Source organism: Panthera leo, chromosome B2 (assembly GCF_018350215.1).
Source record: "Panthera leo isolate Ple1 chromosome B2, P.leo_Ple1_pat1.1, whole genome shotgun sequence".
Taxonomy (NCBI): domain Eukaryota; kingdom Metazoa; phylum Chordata; class Mammalia; order Carnivora; family Felidae; genus Panthera; species Panthera leo.
In genome coordinates this window covers 90,787,406-90,800,929 of record NC_056683.1, presented here as the reverse complement: position 1 = coordinate 90,800,929, position 13,524 = coordinate 90,787,406, and the positions used below count along the sequence as shown (strand labels likewise).

Here is a 13,524-nt window from a genome sequence, read left to right as displayed (position 1 = left end):
TGAGTAAATGTAAATGTATTAAATTTTTCTCTATTGTGAACATTTCGTATATCCTACATATTTATAATTTCATCCTACACAAATGGAGAGGTTGAAGGCATAGTAATTCTGGCATATATATGAATAAAACGTACTGTGAAATTCATGTCATGTAAAAGAATTTTTCATAATTTGTCTTCCAGATAACTGTATACTACTAGATATATTTTTCTGAAATTATATATTTACATGTTCTCAGTTATTAAGTCCCCTCTAAACTATTATAATTAAAAGAATTTAAAATATTTTAACACACATTGGTAAACATAGTTAAGCCCAATTAAAATATAAACTGAGGGATAGTAAACTTATACTGATAATTTCTTCAATATTTATCTTAAAATTTTGATTAGCATGTGATTATGATGATTTGAATACATTACACTATCTAACCAATATAGTGTACTACTTTTAAATTGTACCATCAATAAGGTGTCTTCTGTACATAGTCTGTATAGTCTCCCAGAAGGCAAGTTAAATTAGGGAAATACACTTAATAAGCTGATGCTTTACCTAGTAGGCAATAAATATGGAAAATACTTAGATACCAATAATCTGGAGAGCTAAAGATATTATAAGTTTTTTTTAAATTTTTTTTTTACATTTATTTATTTATTTTTGAGAGACACAGAGAGAGCACAAGTGGGGGAGGGGCAGAGACAGAGAGGGAGACACAGAATCCAAAGCAGGATCCAGGCTCTGAACTTTCAGCACAGACCCCAACGCGGGGCTCGAACTCACAAACCATGAGATCATGACCTGAGCCAAAGTCAGATGCTTAACTGATGGAGTCACCCAGGCGTCCCAAGATATTATAAGTTTTAATGCTAAAGTGGCATATAGAATTATTGGCAATGCTTATCTTATCTTAAATAAAGATAAGAACATTCTGGTTTCATTTCAAACATTGCGTCTAGGTTTCAGCTTTTGGCTCCATGATCTAACAATGACCCAGATACTATAATCAGAGCAATGAAGCTGGAGGTAAGGGTGAGCATCGTATTGTCCAAGAGGCTTGTAATGAACACCACCTAGGCTGGACTCTATTTTTAGCCTAGATTCTAGGCCATTTGCATGTATTCATGGCAACTGAGTCACTGTCCTCTCAACTAGACCAGCTGTCTACTAGAATTTTTTCTGATAGATTTTGGGGAAACAAGAATATAAATTGATTTATCAGGGGCTCTTTTGGTAGGAGGTTAAGAAGGAAAGTTCCCACAACTACACATCATCTTAGACATTATTTATAAAATAACACCTGTTTAAAACAGCCCCTTTGGGCTGGGGGCTCAGTTATGTGAGTATGAATATTCTAAATGCTTGGATTTTAAAGAATCAGTCAGCTCTTCAGTGGTATGCTGAGAGCCCAACACTATATATGGTGTGAGGAATAACAAAATATCTAAGGCACAACACTTATCTACAAGATTTACTCATTGTTTTACACAGTCTAGTCATGATTATTAACTGTCAATCCAGAAAACTGATACATCTGCCCATTATAAACAGAGGAATTGTAAATTTTAAGTTCAAAACTCTTTGGAGTATCTAGCTCCATAAGTTATTTTCAACCAGCCTGGGAGTTTTGTTTCTTAGGAGTTTTCTGAAAAAGAAAAAGAAAAAGAAAAAAGAAAAAAAGAAGAAGACAAAAAGCAAAGGTACTACAACTATGCAGTTGTGAAAAATGAAATATTTTAATCCATAAAATACCTAGGTTTAGGAACCAGGAATCTAAATTATTTAAAGCTCCTTCCATTTTGAGTAAAACAAGATTTGGGAGCCATTGATTTGATCAAAGTTTGCTGCCAATGCTTAAATTTATCTTACAGGATCCCTACCTAGAAACAGACCCTTTGGAGGAAGCAAAACTTGGTCCAGATCTTAAAGGATAGTCGAGGTATGGCATAGCAAAATGACGAGAAATGTATCTTGGGGTACATTTCTGTAGCTGAGGAGTGATTTGAACGTTACCCCTGATCTCCAGGAAGGCTTCCTGAGGGATCAACATAGAATCTCAGGACAGCTCTGTCCTTCACCCCCTGGAGGCAAGAACTCAACTAATCTTTACCTATTGCAGCATTAGCTCTGGTATGGTAGGAGGCTGCTTCTAGGAAACCCCAAGACTTAAAATTGGAAAGTGTTTCTCAACCTGTATTTCGTCCCTTCCTCCTATAGATTGTCATAAAAATCTTGAGACTGTCTCTCCTTTATCCTACTCTTGAGGGCTGGGAATCACTGATGCAGAACCTCATCATCCACAACATCCAAGAAATTTTCCTAATAAATTTTATATTTTGAAGTTTTGAAAACTTTTAAAAAATTCCAAATATAAACGTGTATTATAAAACTTTCCCAAATGGTTCCCTGGATTCTCTAATGTGGCTGTCAGGGGAGAAGGAGGCATCTTCATCTCTCTCTATCCACTTCTATGCTGAGACCTCAACACTGGGTTAGATCTGGGGGGAAAAAGAGCCCAAGGAAGTCAGAAACACCTTGAGAAAGATGGTGAAGTTAATGATGTAAGGGTGGCACCAAAGTCTATCTTATGCCTTAAAGAGTAAGCCCCAGAAAGACTGCCTAACACAGCTCCTTGATAAAGATGCCAGTGTAATCATAGAAAAGTCCTACTTATCTATCCCAAACAATTGTAACAAATCCGAGTGTTTATGGAACTTTCCTGAATCAACATAAATGGATCACGTACAGTCACTTGTGTGACTTGAAATACAAAACTTCACTAACAGCCAGCAGTTCATCATGGGCAAATGGATGAATGAAGTATATAGGAAATCAGAGCTTTCCAGAAAATGTTTGTGAATACAAACTAGAAAAACTATGCAGTTGCGAAAAATGCTAAACTGAAGGACCTAGCATTGTTTCTTTGCTTATTATTTTTTGTTTTAGCTGTAATTTAGCTGTAATTCCTACTTGTATTCTGGATATTGGATAATGCCAATCAAACTCCTGATGTTATAGAAGAAACAGAAACTATTGAGTTGCTTTTCTATAAAACCACCAACTCAGAAAATGTTTGTTCTATTAGATAATAAATCCTTTTCAATGTGTTTATAATAACTTCCAGTGCATTCTGAAGAAGACTATTTGAGAGTAATTTAGAAAAGACAGACTATCTTAAATGTTTATGTACAGTTTAAGAGGTTGAATATACATGAAATTAACAAACATTACTTTGTTTCACACATATATAGTAAATAAACAATTACACTTTCAATTACAAAAGTCCTTTTCTGCTTTTAAGTTTGGAGTTCTATACATTTTCCTATTAATTCTAATATTATCCTTGGAAGATAGACACATAGCAAACAATACCCATTCTATAGAAATGGAAGTCAAGGCTCAGTGGAATTTAATTATTTGTCCTAATTTATGATCACTAGATGACAAAGTCAAGAGTAAAATTCATAACTCAAACAACTAAATTCAGAGTCTTAGGTCCTGAGTTCATGTAGAATTGGAAAATATTACTAACAATAAATCTATTCTATGAAAATTGTTTTTAATTTTAACTTAAATTTTAATTCTGATTTGAAATTTTATATAATCATTATATAATATGTTTTTATTATATAAACTAATTACATATATATGTATATATATATATATATATATATATATATATATATATATATATATAATGCTTCAAGTAATGGAGATAGACATTATCTACATAAAACATTGAAAGTTTTCTTGAAGGCAATTTATTTTTATTCCCCAATGAAGCTAACAGTACTCGTATTAAATTTTCCACCAATGCATTTTTCTTTAGATTAACTAGAAACTTTTCCTTGCTTAATCATGGGATATGGCCATATGTTACAAGGACATTCCTTTATTTCATTTCAGGATTTTGCTTCGGACGTATCTGTGATCCCAGACCAATAACTTCTTAAAGGCTTCAATGATCAAGGACGAGGATGGGTCCTTTGCTTTCATTTCAGTAAGACAGAGAAGAGAGATCTACTTATTCTTCATAAAACACAAACAGCAGACTGAAAGACCACTTGACTGCTTGCTGTACACTAAGTAAATCTCATCCTTTCACCTTCAATGGCTTTCCAGGGGCTACATACAGGAGTCCAAATCCTACAACCTAAACATTAAAACTTTGAAAAAGCAAGGTTTTATCTACCTTCCATAGATAGAAAAATAGATAGCAGAATAGAACTAGTCCATTCCCTGTTCCAGGGCTCACCTTCTTAATTTCTGACAAAATTCCTTTTCTTGTGCTTAGTATTTTGCCAATGACACATCTCCCCACCCCACCCCCACCTTCCCTATCACACAATTTTTTATAGGCCCCAGCCAGAGTCCTTATTTTCTATAAAAAATTCAAACTCACAATAATCTCCTTTAACTATTGTATATATTTTGTGCACCTCTCTCTCTCTCTCTCTCTCTCTCTCTCTCTCCATATACATTTTTTTCTTTAATTGGACTACAAACTCCTTGAGGCAGAAGCTGGGTCTTAGATTTCTAGTTCCCTGATACATAATATGTACTCATTTACTGTTTATTATATGAATGAAAGTGGTTAAAGCATTGGACACGGGGAGAAAGAGGATCTTGGCAGAAACAGGAGAGGGGAATGGAGAGAGCCAAAAAAGGAGAAAAAGAGAAAAGGGATAATCTATGAGATAATGTGCTATGAAAGAAGAGGTGAAGAAAACAAAGTAGGCAAATGTCTAGGGGAGCTATCAGAATCAGTGGCTCTTCCTAAAGTTGATACAAAGCACAGAGAATCAGAGGCTACACTGAAAAAATAGCATAATTCACTGAAAAACATCACTAAACTGGCAGTCAGAATATTCATGTTTTGTGTAAAATATGACACTAATTATCTATGGAACAAGCTATTTAACTGCTCTTGGCAATTCATCGCTAAGCTTATATTCTAGACTTGATGACATCTAAAGCCCCCTTTGGTTTAGATATTATGGGATTCTATAGTTTTCCTTCATCTTTCTTCTGGGCAAGGAGGGTGGCCTCCATTAAAAGTTAAGATAAACTGAATACAGAAGCATCAGTTGGCAAAAAGAAGGGCAATATTAAAATGACAACATAAAATAGATCAAATATCTATGACTTTACTGAAGCAGAAAATTTCTTTAATATTTGTTTTGCTTATTTGATCATTTAATTGAGCAATACTCCCATCCTGATAGGTTAAGGACTCAGAGTAAGACTGAGATGGAGATTGAAATGGGAATTAGAGGTAACATCTTACAAATACTTGCTCTAGTTCAATGACAGAAAAGTAGTTTGTTGATGTAAAAGGGTAAAGGCAAAGCATTTAAAGATCCATTTGATTGGAAAGAGGTATGTCGATGTAAGAATATCACTGACATCTCATCTGAAATAATCACATATGCTCAGAGATTTGGACAAATACAAGCAAAAAGATCAATTTAAAAAGCACTGAGATGTCTGCTGTGAATCTAGGAAAGACTGTGTATCAAATGGCATTTGATTTCGGTTTTCTCAGCCTCCCCCTCACATCAGTGCTAATCACTCGGCACTCCCTTAGGCACCGGGTATTCTCTTTTGTATCTGAGTATCTCTGTCACAGACAGAATCGATCAATCTAATAAACTCATCCTAACTTTACAGTCTAGGGACTATGTGCTCTTCCTTCCAGAATATACTTGTCTTACAACAAGGCCACGGAAGAGGGCAGATGTGTAACCAAAAGGAAAGATGGAGAGGATTACATGTATCGGTGGGGAAAAGATCTGAAAGCCACAACCTCCCCAGACTCTTTCAGATCTTCACACATAACCCTTGCTGTCTAGTGACCTGGCTCTCCATTAAATTCAAAGAAGCATGTTGAGTTTTTGGTTAAGAAAGTAAATGGTTTAAATCAATCTATAATCAAATACTATATTTGAATGGTGCCATAAATGCAGAGGAGTATCAAAAGCCCAAATATAAAAATAACATGAAAAATAAAAAAAAAAAAAACTTGCAGAAAGATTTTGAAGGTCTCCTCTAATCTCTCACTCACATTGGTTTTATCAGATAAGCTAATTGTTGCTTGAAAATACAACAATATGAAATGTTTGGCCCTAAAGGTGTGAGGCAAGAGACAAATAAGCCTTACTTGTTGGGGGATCAAGGTAGAGTTAAATAAAGTATGTGTTCCTTAGAGAACATGCAGAATGTGAGGTGGGCTGGAGGGTGAAAACTGGTGACCTCTGGGCTATTTGCTGTTTCGATTTCATCAACTCAGAATATTTTAAACAATTTTTAAAACTGTGTGCAATGAAAATCTCACAGATTTTTATATGAAAACATAGGTTTCAGGTTTTTCTGGAATAATCAAAGGAATGGACAACTTTGAGTAGACAATTCCACAAGGAAAGAAACAGTTACAGAGGTGAACAATCTTATAATGGACTGAGGCTTGACTTTTACCCTGGGACTGGCTGTCCTTTAGTGTTGCCAGTGTAAAGCAGGGAACTGCACTTTTTCTGGGGCAGAAGGGACCTGAATGGAATAAAGTATGGTAACCTGAATGCAGAATTTTCAGTAGGAAAAAAAAAAGGAGGGGACAGGATTAAAAAGACAACATAAAATATCCAATACCTATGACTATATTGAGAATTTCTTTATTACCTCTGTAGTTTCTCTACTATAGACAAGCTTTGTTTAAAAATAAAAAACAAAAAACTACCAATGATGAAACTTTAAGCAAAAAGTTAATTCATTCTTTTCCGTTACAGAAAAGAAAGAATTCATCAACACTTACCCTCAACACCCTATATACTACCAAAGAATTTTAAATGTCTTCTGCATTTGAAATAAGAGGCATGCAATTCAACTTATTAGCTCAGCTCTCAAAAATATTTCCTTATTGAAACTTGCTCCTAAGCCTAGGTTCACATATATGATGAAGATCCAAAGGAAGCTTATTTAACCTACATTAAATCTTGATAATGCATTAATGAGTCTTTTAAAGGGATAATTTTAATTCCCCAATCTTCAACCATAAAGACTATATAGTGCTAATCTGCCTTGCCCTTTCGATTAAACTTGTTAAGGGCATTCTATTTAGTCAGCACCCGGAATGGGCCATTAAAATTCTTGTTCTGTAAGAGTTGTGTTCAGTGCTCTGTTGTTTTAAATTCCATTAAATCCAAATGGTCTTTATCGCCCCATGACCACCGTGACTTCAATCAGCCAATTTAATTACCTTACAAAATTGTCAGCAGAAGCAGCAAAGAAAAACAGGAAGGCCTATGACGTTATCAGATTGAAATCTTCCTCTTTGGTGTTTAATCTAGACCAGTCAATAATGATGATGTGCACCTATTTCCTTTTCTTTCAGGGGCTTTTGACCTTACTTTTCATGCTAAGATTTAGGGTGTAAGATTCATTTGAAGCATTTCCAGTTCCTTGATAACTGGACTATAAATTGAAAGCCCACAGAAGATAATGTTTCACTACCCAAACAAGACAATCAACAATTCCATTTCAATACATCAGACCACCCTACTGGAGAAAACCTAGGGTCTCCCACAAACCCCAGGTATTATGGATGCAGTGGATTAATGATTTAAGTATAGTGCAGTTGAAAAACAGTCAACTGCTTTCTACTCTGATGTCTGAAAATGGACATCAACAATTTTCAGGGAACAAATGTAATTGGAGCCACGATAACACAGTAAAATCTTAACAACAGAAAGAGAAAATGAATTCCTCTCACTTGAATTTCTACCACAAAAGAGCAAAGCATTTTCTGTATCAGAAATTTTGACAATTAAAAGATAATAAAAAATTGTGCCATCTTTATCATAGGCAACACGTTATTTAATGGTGAATAGGGTTGAAAAGGCTCTGATAATCAATGATACATCTTATGTTTGGTCTATAGTATGTTCCTCCTTTGTGTGGGAGCAATTCACATTAACTTTCCTGTGCTGAGTAAATGTTGAAACAGTGTCATTTGAGAATTCAGGGAATGAACACACTGCAATAATCACTTGAATTAAACTACAAAGCAGAAAGTGTCTGTCTGAAGAAATGTCTACTGACATATAAACTGCTGTTCACTGCTGAAAGACAACCTCACAGAGCCTGAAAATGTGAGTTCCATGTGTCTAGGTGGAGAAGGGGTGCTATTTCTAAAGGACGAAAAGATCATTTTTCAAAGTCGTTTCCTGAAATGAGTGTGCCTCTGTTGATGGATCACATCAGAGTTAGTCTTTGAAGCTTTAAGAATAAGTGAGAACTTATGTGAAAAACAGATTTTTTTAGTGGCCGTTGTGTTGGCAATTCTTGGAAAGATTTCCCTCCCCTGCTTTCCAGAGCTCAGCTGAGCAGGTGTTCGGGCTTTATCTATTTCAGACAGTAGCCGCTATTACTCCCCCATCCCCGCCTCTCAAGAGCCAGTTTTCCTGCTTCCAGATGTAAGGCCACTCCTCCCTCCCGCCCATCTCACCTCCCAAAGGAAGAAAAATCTCTTTCAAAGAACTTGTAGACAGGGGCAGCTTCTAAGCTCAGTCAATTCACTCACTCCCTTGATGTTGTAGTACATCTGCTACTAATTATTATATCTAGGAGCACTCGAGATGTCCAGCAAATAGGGGGATTTCCATAGGGACTCTTACACTCCTCACGTCGTGGGTTTTATTATCTGAGCTGTCCCTGACCTAGTAGTCCTCACCTTCTGCCTGTGTGCTGGGAGGTGACTACGTGCTGCGCCATGGAGCGGCAGCTAGTGCGCAGTAGCAAGGAGGTCAGAGCGCATCGGAGGGAAGACCTTGCCTGTGAAGCCTTTAAAGAAAGCCACTCTACTGACATGCTTAAAAGAAAAGCTAGGTCGAAACATCTGAAGGAAAGAAATGGCCTATACCACATGCTTAGCTCCTCCAACACGACTAGCTTGGAGAAGCTGCCCAAGAGTCTGGGAGAAAGTTTGGGTTAATGTCCGGGCAAAGACATGCCTGGAGTTCTAAATGCCAATTCAGATAAGGACTGAAAAATAACTCGACCTCGAAGATTGGAAACAAGTGGTATCTTGAGGAGTGACCACTTAGCAAAGATGCCAAAGCCTCCCAAACTACAAAAGGGACTGCTAGCCCAGTACCAGTAGCATCCTGAGCCCCAACAGAGCTACTTTCTACCCCCATGCTGTCCCAGAAGCAGGGGTCAGAGCAGAACAGGAAGAGAGGGAGGCTACTGTAACAAAAGCAATGTTCAAGTACCGAGAGCTGCAGTAGTTTAGAAGGGAGACTATTGGGGGCCACACCCCCGCAAATGGAAAGACGGAAAGATCCTGCCTTTGCCCTCACCAACTGCACGCAAAGAGAGCACGCAGCTGCGGAGACACAAAGGTGCCTCATTTACATAGAGGAAACCTACTGTGCCTGGGGAGAGGCCCCGCTGGAGGCTTCTCAGGCACCTGGAAAAGCTGGCTCTGAGAATGACTGATGTGACCTGGAGTGGGGAAACAGTCTCTGACCGTCCAGTATCCACTTTGTCCCCTGACATTGTCTCCCTAGGTGAGCGTTGCCAGGAGAAGCCAAAATGTGCACAGCCAGGATCAAAGACAGGAAACAGCCATCCACTTTGGAGTTAACTTTTAGCTGACCATAGATAGGTCCTTTCCCTCACTGCCCTGAGCTATCTTAAAGCTGAAGGAAAGCGCCCTAGGGTCAGCTCTCCAGAGACCTTCTCTCGGAGATGTTTGCTTCCCGCGAAGAGGAGCAGGCCTGGGTGTGAAGCTCAGCGAGAGCCAGTAAGGGTGGGAGGGGTGTCCCCGGACAGAGGCGCTCCTGGGCGTAGCTACATAAGTTTTCTTGGGCACGAGAGAGGAGTCACTGTGCCAAAGTGTTGCTTGCTTCACGAGAGTGCATTTGCCAGCATGTGTGTACGTGTGTATGAGAGAGAGAGAGAGAGAGAGAGAGACAGCGAGCTTTTTGTACCCGTTAGACCTTCAGCAACTCGGCAAAGGTCAGCACCTTGTGCTGACAGCTCCCCAATCCACAGACTTTGATAGGAGGGCTCAGGGTCAGGGTCGAGTTACAGCCCTTGGGCAGGGGTGTGTGCGTGGTGCGGCAGGAGGTTGTTAGGGGTAGTAAGGACAGCGTAGAGCCCTTGAGGGTGGTTTTCCACCACCAACTGGAAGGGGGGCTGGGGCAGCCTCCTGGCCACATTCAGCAGTTGCCATGGCACCCAGGCAGAGTTTCTGGGTGGTTGGCGGCTCTTAGTCAAGCCCAGTTGGTTGGGGAGGTGGGGAAGGGACTGGTTGCCACCTCTTCAGCAGAGACAGTGCTTCTCACCCACACCTGGCAGGCCACTGCCCAGAAACCCCAAACCCTACTCTTACAAGGCACGAGGCTAAAGATGAGGCTCTGGTTGGCCCTTTGAATGAAAGTTGAAAATAACCTTACTCAAGAGTGGCTTATACACACTCAACCAGCCATCCAGTCCACTCAAAACATGTTTTCCCCAGGAGAAAATAAAACTCCCACCAATGCATCCAAATAGCCCAAGCAGGGAAATAGTCCAATGATTACAATATACACAGTCCTTCCCCATAACTCAGGTGGATAGCAGAGAAAACCAATCTCCAAGTGGAAGATGTTTGAAGTTAATGGAGAAAATAACAGGTTATCTAGAAACTGGGCCATTGGTTTAGGGTATCTAGGCACTGGTGAGAAGGTCTTTGCCTACTCTCCTATTTCTTAAGGACATTCTTAGTAAGCATTGGTCTAGGAAAATATATTTTTGTGTGTGTGTCAGCTCTTTTGGAGAGCTGTTACACACTCTGCTACAGTAGCCAAGATTTTTAATATGAAGATATGAAATGATCAGCGAATGTAACAATCTAATGATTCAGCAAATATTGTGCTGCAAGACCAGAGGAGCAATAATTAAATCTTTTGAGTACTGGTGGCAGTTTTTCGGCTCCAAGTCTTCTTTTTTTTCCCACCCAGTCCACAAGCAAACACACTAAGGCACACTCGTTCACAAACACATTTCAGAAGATACCTCAGTATTCCAAATAAGTAGGTTGTACTACTCAAAATATTGGGCAAAACTACCATACCGTAGCATTTACCATGCTTGAAGGAGAACAGCTGAACACACACACACATTTCCAATGATACAGAGACCTGTTTAATCTCATCCAAAGAAACAAGCATTCCTGTGGACTCTTGTTGCTAAGAGCAACGTGCTTAAGTACCATCTAAAGGCATGAAGAAAAAAAAAAAGCAAAAAAACAAAAAACAAAAAACAAAACAAAACAAAACAAAACTGCAACAGTTGGAATTTGGATATAACCTGTTGTCTGTCTTTGTCATTACCAGCCTTCTGGACTCCAGGTGTTTATGTGTTGGATAAGGGAAGGGGAGACTAAGATTCCTTTTTTTTAATATGTGAAAAGCATTCCTATCCTGGCAATGCAAAGCCCAAGAGAGATGATAGATTTTATCATTATAGAAAAAGCACATGGGAAAAAGGAAAGAGAGAAGATGCTGTTGACATAATAGGAGATGCAGGCAATCAGTTTGATTTAAATTTGACTGACTTAATGTATCTGCTTTTGTCTCAAAGACACATACTCAGGATTATATGGTTTCTTGCACTCTTTGGTCTAAATCCACTTGAACTGTCAAAGGAGGCTCCCACTGTGGGAGCGTTTACTCAGTTGGTTTTCTCCTCTCTCACTCCCATCTACTTAAGGGAACTTTCCCTGACTAGTCCTGCTCCTCCTAAAACTCCATTGGACATTCACAGCAGCTGAGCGTTGCCCACGCTTCATTTCCTCCAAGCAAATCTCCTGACCAGCGTTTTCACAGGAATCCCACGTTTAGATTTTCCTTCGAGCTCTAAAAGAACCCTGATTCCGTAGGAAAGCAATAGATTCCCTTAATATATAACTGCCACTCGACTCTTTCATCATGCCACGATGAAATAAAGACGCATACTCAGACTCCCGCACACAACTACTCTCCGCCCCAATCACCACTGTTAATCATTCATTAGATCAGGACTCTAAGAAAGCTGGGAGAGGAGGGCTCACAAGTTAAAAACAAACAGAACCCTTTCTTAGGACGCTATTTTACTTCGGCTAAGCAGCAGCCTCCTCTTGCTAAATAGAGCCTACTACCTTACAACAACATTTTTAAAAGCGCCGTTTCCCCCAAAAAAGGCAACCAAGGACTGGAGAGCAGTGAAATTAGCCTAAAAGGCTCTCTGATGACAAAAGAAATCAAAAGGGTGAGCTCCTTCCACTCGCGGACCTGTCCGGGTCCCCGACCGAAGCGGACAGACGCCAACTTGCCAAAGAGTTACCAGGTACTGACTCGTCTGCCCCGCAAGCTGAGAGGCCTGCAGCCCCAGCGCGAACGGTCAGTCCGCCAAGCCCCGGAAGACTCCCGCGGAGACAGGCGGGCGCGACCGCCGGCTGTGCCCCCAGCGTCACCACCATCTCAGGCTACGGGGTGGAGGTAATGCAGCGACCACTACAAAACACTGGCTCTCACTTCATCCTCCCGTGGCTTTTTTTTTTTTTTTTTTTTTTTTTTTTAAATAAAAGAAGGAAAAAAAGGAAACGAAACGGAAAGCACAAGCGGTTCTTTAAAACCCCGGGAGGCTATGGAGCAGCGAACAGGTCGGAATACGTTGAGCCCACCCGCCTGTGAGAGGGAACCCGCCTGTTTACATCCGGCTGCCTCGGAGCCGGAGACCAGGCAATGGAGAGGAATGGGGGATCTTACCAAATCTTAATACATGTGTGGTTCCTTGGGAATATCCAATCCACAGTAAGCAGAGCAGGAGTTTAATGGTGCGCCTGAAGACTGGATTACTTAGAATCGGGGAAATAATCTTCATGGTGTTTCTGTGTCCACACGCGCGGCACCCACTTCCCCGATCTAGCGTTAGGCTCCCGGTTCGGGTAGGAATGAGGATGCGTCGAGTGGTGGCCGCAGACACGATCACGGCATGGTCACAGAGAGGAAGGAGTCTCCGCTTCCCAAACCCATTAGCAATCGCTGCATGTTCTTCACTCACTGCGCCAAGGAGCAACCTTCCACTGCAAGGGATGGTGGGACATCCATGTTAGTCGGGGAGCATCCGGGAGAAATCCAGCACGCACACCCACAATGTCCGGCCGCGCGAGCCTGGGGAAGCAAAGGAGGAGGAAATCAATGGGAAATCCAGCCTTGGAAACCGCCGAGCGTCGGTGGCGAGCCACAGTCCCAGCACAAAAGGCGCTTTGCTCGCAAAGGTTTTGCCAGGCCCTATTCTACTGCACTGCTGCACAGCTTCTGACGTGAAGCCAAGATTAAGTGAGAAAAATTGAGATAGCTGCTTGCCTCTTAAGGCTCCCTGCCAGTGAGCTTCCCAATATCTCTTATGCAACCGATCTCATCGCCCGCTTTGAGTTTCAAGAAAGAAGTTGGATTTATTTACATGGAGAAAGTGCTTTTATTTTCCATAAGAGTCTTTGCTAAG

General features: G+C 40.2%; 1 protein-coding gene across 3 annotated transcripts in view; it reads right to left on the bottom strand.

Annotated features, from left to right (window-relative positions):
- GRIK2 (glutamate ionotropic receptor kainate type subunit 2) overlaps positions 1-13,524 on the bottom strand; it is a 651,919-nt gene that overhangs the window by 633,246 nt on the left and 5,149 nt on the right. For all 3 annotated transcript variants that reach the window (XM_042939447.1, XM_042939449.1, XM_042939448.1), the window contains exon 2: positions 12,786-13,190. In XM_042939447.1, the coding sequence (XP_042795381.1) occupies positions 12,786-12,900 (115 nt within the window). In that variant the 5' untranslated portion in view covers positions 12,901-13,190. The remainder of the gene's footprint in view (positions 1-12,785; positions 13,191-13,524) is intronic.